The sequence below is a fragment of the Rana temporaria genome, chromosome 12 (assembly GCF_905171775.1).
Source record: "Rana temporaria chromosome 12, aRanTem1.1, whole genome shotgun sequence".
Taxonomy (NCBI): domain Eukaryota; kingdom Metazoa; phylum Chordata; class Amphibia; order Anura; family Ranidae; genus Rana; species Rana temporaria.
The window spans coordinates 100,825,222-100,838,786 of NC_053500.1; the positions used below are offsets into that span (position 1 = coordinate 100,825,222).

Below are 13,565 nucleotides of genomic sequence, written 5' to 3' on the forward strand. Positions count from 1 at the left end.
TGGTTCTCTTTGTCTTTTGGAATGAAAAGTAGGAGTTTAGAACCTTGCAGTAGGCTCCACATAAGTAGTGGAAACTATATATTTGCCATAATAAAAAAGGCAGGTAGAAAAATTATGGCTAGAATTCCCTCTTTGGAAGATGTTGTTTATGATGAGACTATATGTGTTGCTATTATAAAGTGTGAAAATCACAGATGGGGTAGCTGACTATGTAGTTTGCCGTAGCAGTTCCCTAAAGATGTGGCTGTTGTGTGGTGAAAGATAAAAGCTCCTAATGTGTCTGCTTCAAAACTAATCTGATTATTGTTTCTTCCTTCCACCACAGGAAGGTTGTGGGCCGTGTGCCGAGCCTCAGGATGCTTCGCAGCTTCTTCACTGATGGGGTGAGAAAGTGCATTATGTGTGTATAATTGTAGATTACCGCTGTGCAATTCAGGAATACTACTAACAACTTTTTTTTATCGTGCACCATGGGACACAGAGCCCCTATTCATTACATAGTGGGTTGTATGGTCACCAGAAGTGATTGGACACTGGCACAACCAATGAAGACAAGTTCCCCTCCATATAACCCCTCCCCTAAGGGAAGTACCTCAGTTTTTTCGCCAGTGTCTAAGGTATTGGACGCGAGTAGGATGTGCTGAAGGAAGCTCTGCCAAAGAAACACGTGGAGGGTAAATGAGCAACACTTTCGGGTCCATCCAAGACACCTAAAATTTTACACCAAAACTGGATGGTATCCGGGCCTCATGGACGAGGTGTCGCCTGTAATGTCTCTCTTCGGAGGACTGGGCTCTAGGGTCCAGCACTTTCGCTCTATATGGTAAAAGTCCTGTCAGAGTCTTTTACAAGGCCCAGGGAAGAGGCCTCCTTTAAGTAGGAATCCATATCCCTGAAGGTTAGTGCACACACCCCGTCGTGATGGGGGAAGATTGGTTCTGCTTGGCAGAAAACCTGCAGCAGGGAAAAGGTAAGCCAGGACAGAGTCCTAAGTTTTAAACTTAAGGACCTTTCCTAATTTTGGAGTAGGTGTCATATTTTCGGCTACCACTGGGGGGAGTAAAGAGCTGAGTTCCACTCACCATGCTCCAGAACAGTGTCAGTTCACCAGACAAGCACACTCCTCCTTCTGCTGCTAAGCTCTGCCAGGGATGGATGCCTTCCTCTCCTTTCAGGCAAGTGTTGGGAGGCTTTTTCCCTGTGTCTGATCACCGCCATTACCCCTAGATCACGCGCGCTTTATGCTGATTGGCAATGGGACGGGGGCGAGCCCGTGAGCCTGCACGGGCGTGCGTGCACAGGCACGCTATTTCCGTATGGAAAATCATACAGGAAGTAATTTAAAGGAGCCTCTTAGGCCTGAAGCTTCCTTGATGGGACACAGCAGCGTAAAGGCATGTAAGATCTCCATGTGGTTGGCTGAGCACACACATAGATAGACACCTACTCTAGCATGTTATTAGTTGCATACTTATATGTAGATTGCTAAACTAGCACAGTAGTGTATGCATTTTTTGTGGTACCTCGGGTTTGCTTAGTAAAATGTCTACCCAGAAATTCAGGGACTAAGAAAGATGAAAAAGCACTGCCGCCTGAGACGGGAGGCTCTAGTCGTGCCTGCTGGGTACCTTCCTCTCTGGTAATACCTGATGCACCTATACAGAATGAGCCATTACCTCTATCAGGAGTAGCAGCCTCTCCTGTGGTGCCGGTGCCTGCATATGCCGTTAATCACGAAGTCCTCGGAAAAGGACAAAAAGCGAAGCAGATCTCCTTCTATTGTTTTGGATCTTCTTTCATAGAAATCTGAGGAGGATGAGGCCCCATCAGGGGATGAGGACTCGGAGGGATCAGTAATATCAGAGGAACCTTTTTCTGCTTCCCAGGTTCTGAAGTTATAGGTACAATGTTATGCTGAAGCAGTACGCTCTACATTCAGATTTCCCTCTGCTGAATTAACTAAATCACCTGTCTCCTCTCTGGGTTCATTAAAATCCCCACAGGCTGCTTGTGCCTTTCCGATCCATCCTTTATGGGAGAATCTGATTTACGCAGACTGGAAACACCCAGATAAGCGTTTTTCTCCTCCTAGGAAGTTTGAAGTGCTTTATCCTGTGGAGGAGAAGTTTACCAAGAAGTGGAGTCTGCCTTCTGTGGATGCAGCTATCTCTTGTGTAAATAAAAGCCTAACCTGTCCGGTGGACAATGCACAGGTATTTAAAGATCTTTCTGAGAAAAAGATGGAATCTTTACTAAATTCTTCCTTTCTCCTGGTGGGCGCAGTAACCCAATCTGCTGTGGCGGAAGTTGGTATGTGTCAGGTCTTAAAGGACCAGGTGAAACAGGGGCTGAAAGATCTGCCTCCGGAGCAGATCAAATTTTGGGAGAATATGCCTAGGGCCTTATGTTTCACAGTGGATGCCATTAGAAATTCTATCCAGCTGGTGCATATGTGCAAAATTCTTTGGCTAAAGCATTGGTCAGTGGAAGCTCCATGCAAAACATTTTTGGCCAGTTTCACCTTCCATGGTGAATGACTCTTTGGGGATGATTTGGAAAAATATATCCAGAAGATATCGTGCGGTAAAACTACACTTTTGCTAGAGAAGAAGAAAAACAAGCATCCTTGTTTTAAACGTTCTCTCTCCCCGGCGCCTGGAAGATCTGCCTCCAGCCAGTGGTGACGGCATTTTCAGCTAGCCACAAAGGCTAAAGAAAACCAGGCCCAGAAGAACAAAAAGCTGTGTGGGGTTCAAAAGCTAACAAACAACAAGAGACGTTTTTACTTAAACCTCTTTGTGGTTCCAAAACCAAATGGAGACATCAGGCCCATCCTGGATCTAAGATCTCTGAATCCGTTTCTGAACATTCTGAACCAAAAGTTCCTAAGGTTTGCGGTACAACATCGCCACTTCCAGTTTGTGGCTCTGCCCTTTGGTTTGGCAACCCCCCTCCGAGTATTTACAAAAGTTCTGGCTTTTCTCTTGGCAAAGTTGAGGGCACGGGGCATAGCGGTGATGGCCTACCTGGACTATCTACTTGTGATAGATCAGTCAGTGGCAGGATTAGATCACGAGAAACGTGGTACGTAAGCTGCGTGAGAAACAGATGAGGAGACTTGCCACTGAACAAGCCAATTAAAAACGAACCCTCAATCTGCTGAAACCCATAGACGTGATGGGTAACGTGCAGTGGAAACCTAAATAAGCCCGCTGTGTGAAAACGAGTCACACATGGCAATACGTACCTGACCAGCTTGGGACACCACCACTGGGGAAAGAAACAATATATTGCAACTATTAAGAAAACATGAGAACCTGAAAACATCTTCCCTATACCCTCTTTTAATATTTTAAAATAAGACGCCACTCCTAAACAGGAGTGAGGGAAGCAACAATACCTACCTGACAGGAACAAATAAAGAAAAACCACCAAGGAATGCAACTCTGTGCTTCTGGAAGAAATGAAGGAGAACCAACTAAAGGGAAAAAAAGGAACATGAACATGCAACCTATTATACAGCAAACAAGGAGCAGGAACGTACATGCTCACAGAAACAACCAAGCCCAAGCCCTGAATATCAGCGTAAGGTGAACGTGTGGGACCTGCCTGCATGGCCCCTCCCCAGGTGAAACCCATGGAGCCAACGACTGAGACCCTGGAGAGGGTGAATTTGGCACATAGATGGGACCGATAGATGTCCAAACGCTGACTATGTCGGATGTTTTTTCACCTCAATGCATAGGATGCATTAAGGTAAAAAAACATTTACCTTTACAACCCCTTTAACTATGCATGAAAGGATAGGAACTGGGGTGCAGAAAATGGCAGCAGGTGTTCTGGACTGATGAGTCAAAATCCGAAATGTTTGGCTGTAGCAGGAGGTAGTTTGTTCACCGACGGGCTGGAGAGCGGTACAATCAGTGTCTGCAGGCAACCATGAAGCATGGTCAAGGTTCCTTGCAAGGGCTGCATTTCTGCAAATGGATTTGGAGATTTGGTCAGGATCAGTGGTGTCCTTAATGCTGAGAAATACAGGCAGATACTTATCCATCATGCCATGTCATCAGGGAGGCGTGTCATTGGCCCCAAATTTATTGTGCAGCAGGACAATGACCCCAAACATACAGCCAATGTCATTAAGGCCCCTTTCTCACAGGGCAGATCAGTAATGATTCGCCCCGTAAACCTCTGCTTGCTCAGCGGGGATCGCTCCGTTGATCCCCGCTGAGCCGGCGGATGACAGGGCGGACCCCGCACACTGTGCAGGGACCACCCTGTCTTTTCTCTGCTCTCCCCTATGGGGGGATCGGATGAACACGGACCGCATGTCCATGTTCATCCGATCCGCAGACGGAAGGAAAAATAGGGTTTTCTTCCGTCTGCAGAATCGGATCATTGCGGAGGCAGACGAGATCGGGTGTAAGCGGATGTTCATCCGCTGACATCCGCAATCTTATAGGAACCAATGTATGTCCCTTTTTCAGCCGCAAACCGATGGATGAAAAAGCAGACAAACGGTCCACAGGTGTTAAAAGGGTGTGTCCGCAGGTGTGAAATAACTATCTTCAGTGTCAAGAAGAGCAAATAGTCTTGGAAGTGATGAAAAGAGTAAAAATCCAGTACCAGGACATCTTGGAGTTAAAAATTAATATCTTTATTTAATCCATCAAACCATAATGAGGAATTGATTCCTAAAATTTTGAGTGTGGGCACCCTATTACTTACCTGAGCCCCATCTCGGTCCAGCAAAGTGCATGAGCGCAATGGCTCTCCCAGGTCTCTCTCTCCCCATTGGCTCACACAGCAGCAGGAGCCATTGGCTGCTGCTGCTGTCAATCAAAGATAGTGAGCCAAGGAGAAGAGTGCAGGGGGCTGGGCCACTTTCTGTGTGTGTGAATGGGTAATGTCTATTCACAGAAGTGCAGCTCGAGAGTGAGCCTGCTCGAGTGCCTCCATAGCAAGAGGCTTGCTTTGGGGGCATTCGGCATGGAGAATGAGCCAAGAGCGCCGACGGGGGACCCAAAAAGAAGAGGATTGGGGTTGCTCTATACAAACACATTGCACAGAGCAGATAGGTATAACATGTTAGGTAATTAAACAAATATATATATATTTTGTAGGAAAACGTTTTTTTATTATTTTATGAGATTTTTGAAGACTATGTGCACTATGAGCTTGTGTGTTTCTGGAGAACGTGGAAGATTACGCGTACTTTGTCAGCACAGGTTCACCCAGAACGAACCAAACCACCAACAATACATGTTGTTGCTAACATGTATTTACTGCTTCAGCAAAAGTCTGTTGATTATGCCCCACACTGCTTTTGGAAAGGGGTTATGCAGTCGACCCCCACAAAGTCTTGGTTCAGAGTTCGTGGCCTCAGTCGTTCGCCTTAGAATCAAACTAATAATTGTTTGTGGAAACCCCCGCAATTTCACGGAAACCGCAAATATCCTCTGCAATTTTGTATGGCTTTTTTCGTGGCAAAATATAATTTTTCATGCATTTTAATGGTAAATTATTAAGAACAATAAAATTCAAATTTTTTTACTAATGATTGGCTGCTGCCCTGTGACGCACCTCCGGTACATGCAGCCCTGCATTCCAGCATCATAACGGTTTACAGTGTGTAGCTATCTTGAGTGTTTCACTGAGTATATCGGTTTACCTTTTACATTCTTTTTTTTTATTTATTTTTTTAAGAGTAATGTGTTAAGCTGAGTTTGAAATGAAATTATATTTGAGGGGAATATTTAGGATTTAAAATTAGGCATTTATAGACACTTTTTTGTCCACATCCAAAATTTGCGCCTCTTCACAATTCCTGCTCCAGGAACATAACCCCCAACAATTTCGGTGGTTGACTGTACTGCAAAATGTGTTGTCTTTTCACACTGCGGACCAACAAACTTATCTAAGGGCATAGGACTTTCTGATGATGCTGCTGTCATCTTCAAGTGGAATACTGACTTGTAAATGCTGGCTGTCATCTCACCGTCTAGATCAGTGGTCACCAAACTGTGGCCCTTTTGCTTGCATTTATCTGGCCTTTGGGGCACCATTTCATCCACTGATACTAACTGGGGGGCATAATCCCTCCCAATGACACCAATGATGGGGCCCAATTTCTACCCGATGACACCAATGATGGAGCCCCAATTTTTTCCTATGACGCCAATGATGGGTCTCTATTCCTCCCAATGACATAATCAAAGGGGCACAATTGCTTCCACTGACACTAAAGAAATTGCAGTGTTTTTTCCCCCCACTGACATAAGGACCTGTGATCCTGTCCAGTGATCACAGTCCGACCTCCCTAATGTCTGAAGGACCGTAAACTGGCCCTTTGTTTCAAAAGTTTGGAGACCCCCTGGTCTAGATCTATTGCTTTACACAGCTGGATCTCTCTACTGCTGTTGCATTCCTGAGTGCCTTGTGCAAGGGCCTAATTTCATGCTTCTGTATAAGTGAATTTATGTACCTTTTGTCATTAAACTTATATTCACAAGCCCTGTGCCGTTCTCTCTTTTATCTGTGATGGGCAAAGGTGCACTTTAAATAGTGTTCATGGGAGGAACTTTAGAATCCCAAAAACACTCCTAAAAAGTTCAGATGCTGTATGGAGAACCAACATATGGCAGTCTGTGTGATAATTATTAGCCCTCTGCAGCTAGAGGGGAACCAAAACACTTGGGATGGTGTTGTGCAAAATAACAAACGACAAAAGGATTCCTCCTAATCCAGCGCTGGGGGGTGATGGCTAAAAACCACTTGAGGCATACCTAAGATGTCAGCCATGTTTTAATACTTTGATTTTTACAATAAATCTTTTTACACAAACCGTGTCATAGACATTTTAATGACTTCTCTGAGGTATGCCTTAAGTGGTTTGTAGCCATCACCCCCAGTGCTGGATTAAGAGGAATCATTTAGTTGTTGGAACTTTAGAATGCAATACTTGTCTGGCTTAGGCCATTAGATACGAAGATTGTCTTATGAACATTCCTAATCTTCTCATAGTCTTATTGAGTACTGTCCATGATACTTTTTTTTATTTGCACTAACATACAATTTTTTAGAACAAGTTTTCAGGATATGTCCCCTTGTTCAAAGTCCAAGCAGTACTCTTGGACCTTGAAAAAGGGGACATACCCTGAAAGCGTGTCCTGAAAAATTTTATGTTTGTGCAAATAAAAAAAAGCATCATGGACAGTACTCAATTGTTTCTGTTGCAAGTGCACTAATACGGTTACAATCACTTCAAGCATAGTCTTATTAACATAGTGAGATTTCAAAATGTTTATCAAGTTTAATATCCTTCAAGATATGGTAGTTTAGTTTCTACTGCTAATAGTATTTACTTGTGACTGCATACATTGTTTCTTAACTTCTTTTGCTTTTTTTTTCTGGCAGTCTCTTGATAGCTTGGTTGCTTCTGAAGATGGGCGATCGAAATGTCTCTCCGCCTCTGAGCTGTCTGATACAGAGTTCAGTGATGTGTACAGGGAGGGCTGGTTGCTCTATAAGCAGCTCCTCGCCAGTAAAGGCAAGGTATGACAAAATGGCTGTGTGGACAAATCATTTAGCAACTAAAATGTATGGAACACAGAGATGTTTGATATAGATGTAACAGTCAAATGTTTAAAAGCACCCCCATTTTATCCCAGTGTTAATTGGAGTACACTCTGTTGTTCAATGTGTGGATGTACTGCCACCTACTGGATGTTTTTCAGACTATTCAAATCAAAAAAGGGTCCAGACCTTGTAAAAGCTATACCCCTGCATTTTTTAAAATGCAGGGGTATAGCTGCAACTTTAGAAATTTCGAATATGAATAGCGAACAGGGTAAACATTTTTAGCAACGTCCATATATACTAGATCCTTCGTATTGTAAAATATCAGAGGCAGTGCGGTTAGGTCCTTTCAGGCTATCAAAGATGAACTTGGCCTCCCCAACAGAATGTCTTCCGTTACGTTCAGCTTCGGTATGCCCTCAATTCCTTAATTAAGTTTCAGAATCTTTAGACTGGTACAATGATAAAGCTATGCCTGGAGTCGGTAACGCATAGAATATGCCTAGTGAATCCTGTCTTTCTGTAGTGACTCTTTTCTCCCCACTCTCACAGGCTTTGCTACAGCAGTGACCATTTATTACCACTGCTGTCAGTCAAATCTGTGAGGAGGGTGTGGGGCGGACCTGAGCCACGCTGTCTGTGTCTATGAATGCAGGCAGCATGGCTCTGGGATTGAGCCCACACAAGCACTGGCAGGGTATCAAAAAGAGGAGGTTTGGGGCCGTTGGACAAGTATAACATGTTATTTAAAAAAATAAAAACGAATTAAGAATTTACAATCAAAAGCTACATTGTATAACTTTATAACTTTATAAAGGAATACATTCCCACCTAGACCAGTCCTTATCAAAGATAAAAACCCACAAAGGATGTAAACTCAATATCTAGGCTATGGTAAAGTATTATAATTCATAGGTGGTAGCTGTCTCATAGAAAAAAACTCAAAGTCTTGTGACTGCTTATAAAGTGCCTATGAGAAAACAAAGTTATATACAGTACCTGTAATTCTTTTGAAATCTAGTAGTATTAGCTACCAGTATGGCATAAAGGAGCCAGAGTATTGGCATACATTAGAGAAAAGCTTTCTAATAGAGGTCTCGCTACTCTTTTGTCTCAGTAAAGTCATCCCGGAGAGATCAGTTAAAACCTGGATTTCTACAACTTTCTTTAAATTTATTCTGTCCCAATCGCCAGGCCCCTCTGCATGATCTTTTAACTTAACGTTGAAGAAATTAATCTGACATCCTTTTCATTCCTATGGTCGCATGACAAACTCTCTCACCCAGGAGTCGCTCTCACACCTACTATGTCCTTTCTTTTTTTGCTGCACATTATCTCCCATGTGTGTCCAGGATCCGGAATATTCTTAAATTATGGTGATCATATTCTATTTCTTCCCTGGGCAGTGTCACGGCAGTTAAAATGAATATCTTACCAGAATTGATGTACCCGTTCAAAGCTTTACCCAGTGTCGTTCTGAGATCCTTTATAAACAAACTCCAGACTGATATCTACAAATTCATTTGGCAGGGCAAACGTACATGATTTTCTAGACATATTTTATATAAGCCACAGTCTAAAGGGGGCCTAGGTCTGGCTGTATTATCTGGCCTTCAGATTTTTCCCATTGGCTTAGTGGAATATTATGAATTCCAGGGTCCCTTGGATTAGATTTTTTTATTCTTCCAAGCAGCTTATGGTCTTCAAATTTCTTGCCACAACTTTACAGCTCTCAATACTTTGTTTGGCCAATCGTGTCACTATGAATCAGTGGCGGCTGGTGCTCAAAATTTTTTGGGGGGCGCAAACAAATGAAAAAAAAAAAAAGACAATTACAGCCTCACTGTGCCCATCAAAGGCAGCCACTGTGCCCATCAAAGGCAGCCACTGTGCCCATCAAAGGCAGCCACTGTGCCATGCCATCAATTGTCGCCACTGTGCCATGCCAAACGCAGCCACTGTGCCATCAATTGTCACCACTGTGCCCATCAATTGTCACCACTGTGCCATGCCATCAAACGCAGCCACTGTGCCATGCTATCAATTGTCCCCAATGTGCCCACATCAATTGTCCCCACTGTGCCCACATCAATTGTCCCCACTGTGCCCACATCAATTGTCCCCACATCAATTGTCCCCAGTGGACTGAAGGGATATCACACACACACACGCAACATACTTCATGCTGAAATATGAAATGAAATTCTCCTTTGAGTCAGAAATATGTATTACTCACTATAGTAAAGACAGTTGAGGGTATACTCTAGTCCTCTTTAAGCTTGGAAAGTAATGTAATCTACCAAGGTGCTATGAGACGAGACAGATGAAGTACATCTTCCCCTCTTCTGCTGAATCTGTTTTCCAATTGTGTTTTGCTGATTTGGGACCTTGGAGATTCCCATAACATAAGCATTTCCCGTCATCTGTATAGCTTCATGTGATTTCTGATGTCAGGGAACTCTAAAAATGCCAGCAGGAATATTATGCACGGAACACAGGCTCAAGGTAACATCTTCTGGAATCTGCCTCACATCTGCGTTTCTGGCGTTAGCTTACACACTCTGATTATTCCTTCCCCACAGTTTTCATAAAGTTTGGTTATGTAAAAAGTATCACACGCAGGAAAACACTGACTCCGAGCCCAGACATCTGTTATTCGCCGCCCCACTGTGCCCACATCAATTGTCCCCCGTAAAATGCTGCCAGTCAGATTACCCCCCCCCCCCTCCCCCGGGGCACTTACCTTTCTGGTGTCCGCCATAATGTCGCAGTCACGAAAAAAAATCACGGATCGCTGCCATTAGTAGTAAAAAAAAAAAATATTAGTAAAAATGCAATAAAACTATCCCCTATTTTGTAAACGCTATAAATTTTGCGCAAACCAATCGATAAACGCTTATTGTGATTTTTTTTTTTTTTTTTTACCAAAAATATGTAGAATACGTATCGGCCTAAACTGAGGGGAAAAAAACGTTTTTTTATATATTTTTGGGGGATATTTATTATAGCAAAAAGTAAAAAATATTAAAAAAAAAATCAAAATTGTCGCTCTATTTTTGTTTATAGCGCAAAAAATAAAAACTGCAGAGGTGATAAAATACCACCAAAAGAAAGCTCTATTTGTGGGGGAAAAAGGACACCAATTTAGTTTGGGAGCCACGTCGCACGACCGCGCAATTGTCAGTTAAAACGACGCAGTGCCGAATCGCAAAAAGGGGCCTGGTCCTTTACCTGCATATTGGTCCGGGTCTTAAGTGGTTAATGAGTGAAATAAGTATTTGATCCCCTATCAATCAGCAAGATTTCTGGCTCCCAGGTGTCTTCTATACAGGTAAAGAGCTGAGATTTTGAGCACTCTCTTAATCGCATTACTATCTCTCCACCATGGCCAAGACCAAGTCGCAGCATTTTCCTACCCGAGATATTTGTTCTCTGAGCCCAAGGCATTGTTAGGCTTTTTACTCATTTGAGTATTCTAGTGTTAATCAGTTGTCTGTATGTTTTTGTTTTTGTAGAAAGTTGGCAGTGGGCTTCGCCAGTGGAAAAGAATGTACTCCATCCTGCGCCCGCACTTTCTCTTCTTGCACAAGGAGCGTCCAGAATCGAGGGGCCTGGGGATAGGCGAGGAGGAGCAGCCAATTAGCATCCTCGGAAGCCTGGTGGACATCTCTTACAGCGAGACCAAGAGGAAACACGTCTTCCGGCTGACAACGCCTGATTTCTGTGAATATCTCTTTCAGGCTGAGGATCGAGATGACATGTTAAGTTGGGTCAAAGTTATCAGGGAGAACAGCCGAATTGATGGAGAGGTATTTTTTTTGCATTTAAAGTTGGCATCTGGGAAAACAGTAATTAAAAAAATACACCTGTAATTTTGGGCAGAGGAAGTAGAAGCTGTATGATATAATGAAGTTTGACATTCAATACCTACTTTGTGTGCTGGTAATATGCTATCAGTGATATACTTATATGCAGGGCTGGACTGGGACAAAAATTTGGCCCTGGACTTTATCCAGACTGGCCCACTTTGATAGGTTTCTCCCATGGCAGCTGGACAACTCCCGCACCCCCCCGGCCACCCAAGCCCCCTCTCCCCCCTTCACTAGCCGTTCTACTTTATTAGAGTAGAACGGCTGGTACTGGTACTCTTATAGGCAGTACCAGTGGGGAAGCTAGACATTATTTCAGCTGGGGCAAAGAATCAGTTTGGTGCCCCCCCCCTTATGGGACAAGATTAGGCAGAAGTGAGAAACTCCCAGGCCATAGCTGTTGAGTCAGCTGTCTGTCCCCTCCCCCATGATCCTCTTTCTCCCCCCCCCATTCTCTGGTCCTCCCCCTGCTTCTTTGTCCCCCCCCCCCCCCCCCAGGTGAGCAATTTGGGCAGGGAGAGACAGAGGAGTGGCGGTCCGCTGTCACTGAAGCCGGCCCACTGAGCCATTGGCCCACCGGGAAACTCCCTGTAGTCCCAATGGACAGTCCATCCCTGCTTATATGTGATGAATATCGGCTTAGTTTAACTACAAGTGACACCATCACATAAAAGAAAACATAACCACAGTTGGGGTGGATTCATGCTAGTGAAGCTGTGGGTTAAAATACGGTACTCCTAAAACACATTCTAATATTTATGAATCATAAAAAAAACACAAGGCTAGTGCCCATCTTCCCTAATCTCTACCATCCTTCGGCATATCATTTGATACAAAAAAAGACACAAATTAATGTGGAAGGAAAGTCAAAACCTAACTGAGCTTAAATCTACTCCCACCCCGATTCTAAGCCTTTTCTTTATAGAGAGAAGATAGTCACCGCTCCATTTAGGTATGTGGATCAATCCGTATCCACTCAGAGAAACCCAGGTGACGGCAATGCACGAAGCAATTGTAGAAAGAAATGTTTGGACAGCCGCACTCTGGAAAAACCTTCTCGGTTGCCTTTTATTGATAAAAGTTATCAAACACCATACATCACAGCAAAGACAGGGGCATAGCTATGAGTAATCACTGATTGTGAAACGTCAGCTGTATGCCCCTGTCTTTGCTGTGATGTATGGTGTTTGATAACTTTTATCAATAAAAGGCAGCCGAGAAGGTTTTTCCAGAGTGCGGCTGTCCAAACATTTCTTTCTACAAAACCTTTTCTTTATACCCTGTAAAAGAAACGATGTCTATGCTTACCTCATCTGTAGTTGCTCCGGACCAGTCACATTATCAGGTCCCTCCACTGGCTTCATTGTAGAGGGACAGCTGACAGCCGATGTCCCATAGTAAGCCTGTGGTTGACATCACCGCCCATGCTCTGCAGCCATTGTCAGCAATCTCACCTCTTCACAGAAGCCTGCCGCTTGGGAGATCATGTGACCGTGCGAATAGAGAGCTTTCCTTTTACAGGGTAGATAGAATATGCTTAGAAAGATATGGGAGGAGAGTTGAGCTTAGTTGGGTTTTGATTTGCCTTCAACTTTAAAATATCAAAGTATGTGTAAATATAAAGGGAACTTGCTGTATAGATATGTTCTGTGTGATAGTAAAAAGAATAAGGGGTCTTTGTGTGTATGGGTGAAGATGCACATATCTATAGGCAAGGGTTGTGCCAGAGTGGATGCTGAGCTCTTGATATTCTTGATGAAGAAAAATAATTTAGTTTTTACTTTATTCCCCCAAGGACCCCAGCTTTGCTAACCATGCTTTAATCAAAGAAAAACTCAATGAATATCGCAAACTGAGGTAAGACACATCTCTGCACAGCAGAAACAGACTTACCTTTATTTTACACTATCTGATGTTCTCTTCTGGCTATCTTATAGTGAATCAGGTGCCAAACTGGACACATCACCTAAAGGAACTCGAAGCTTAGGAATTCGATCAGATCTCTTATGGGCAACAGGACTGGCAGCACCACGTTCACCAAAACAAGATGGTGCTGTTAAAGGTTGGTCTGAGTGTGCATTTTGCCATCTTTTATCACCAGTTCTTATACCTGTATAA

General features: G+C 43.5%; 1 protein-coding gene across 2 annotated transcripts in view; it reads left to right on the forward strand.

Annotated features, from left to right (window-relative positions):
* Positions 1-13,565, forward strand: part of ARHGAP23 (Rho GTPase activating protein 23) — a 259,682-nt gene that overhangs the window by 156,988 nt on the left and 89,129 nt on the right. For both annotated transcript variants that reach the window (XM_040329852.1, XM_040329853.1), the window contains exons 10-14: positions 326-383; positions 7,417-7,554; positions 11,094-11,387; positions 13,243-13,304; positions 13,385-13,509. In XM_040329852.1, coding sequence (XP_040185786.1) covers positions 326-383; positions 7,417-7,554; positions 11,094-11,387; positions 13,243-13,304; positions 13,385-13,509 — 677 coding nt within the window. The remainder of the gene's footprint in view (positions 1-325; positions 384-7,416; positions 7,555-11,093; positions 11,388-13,242; positions 13,305-13,384; positions 13,510-13,565) is intronic.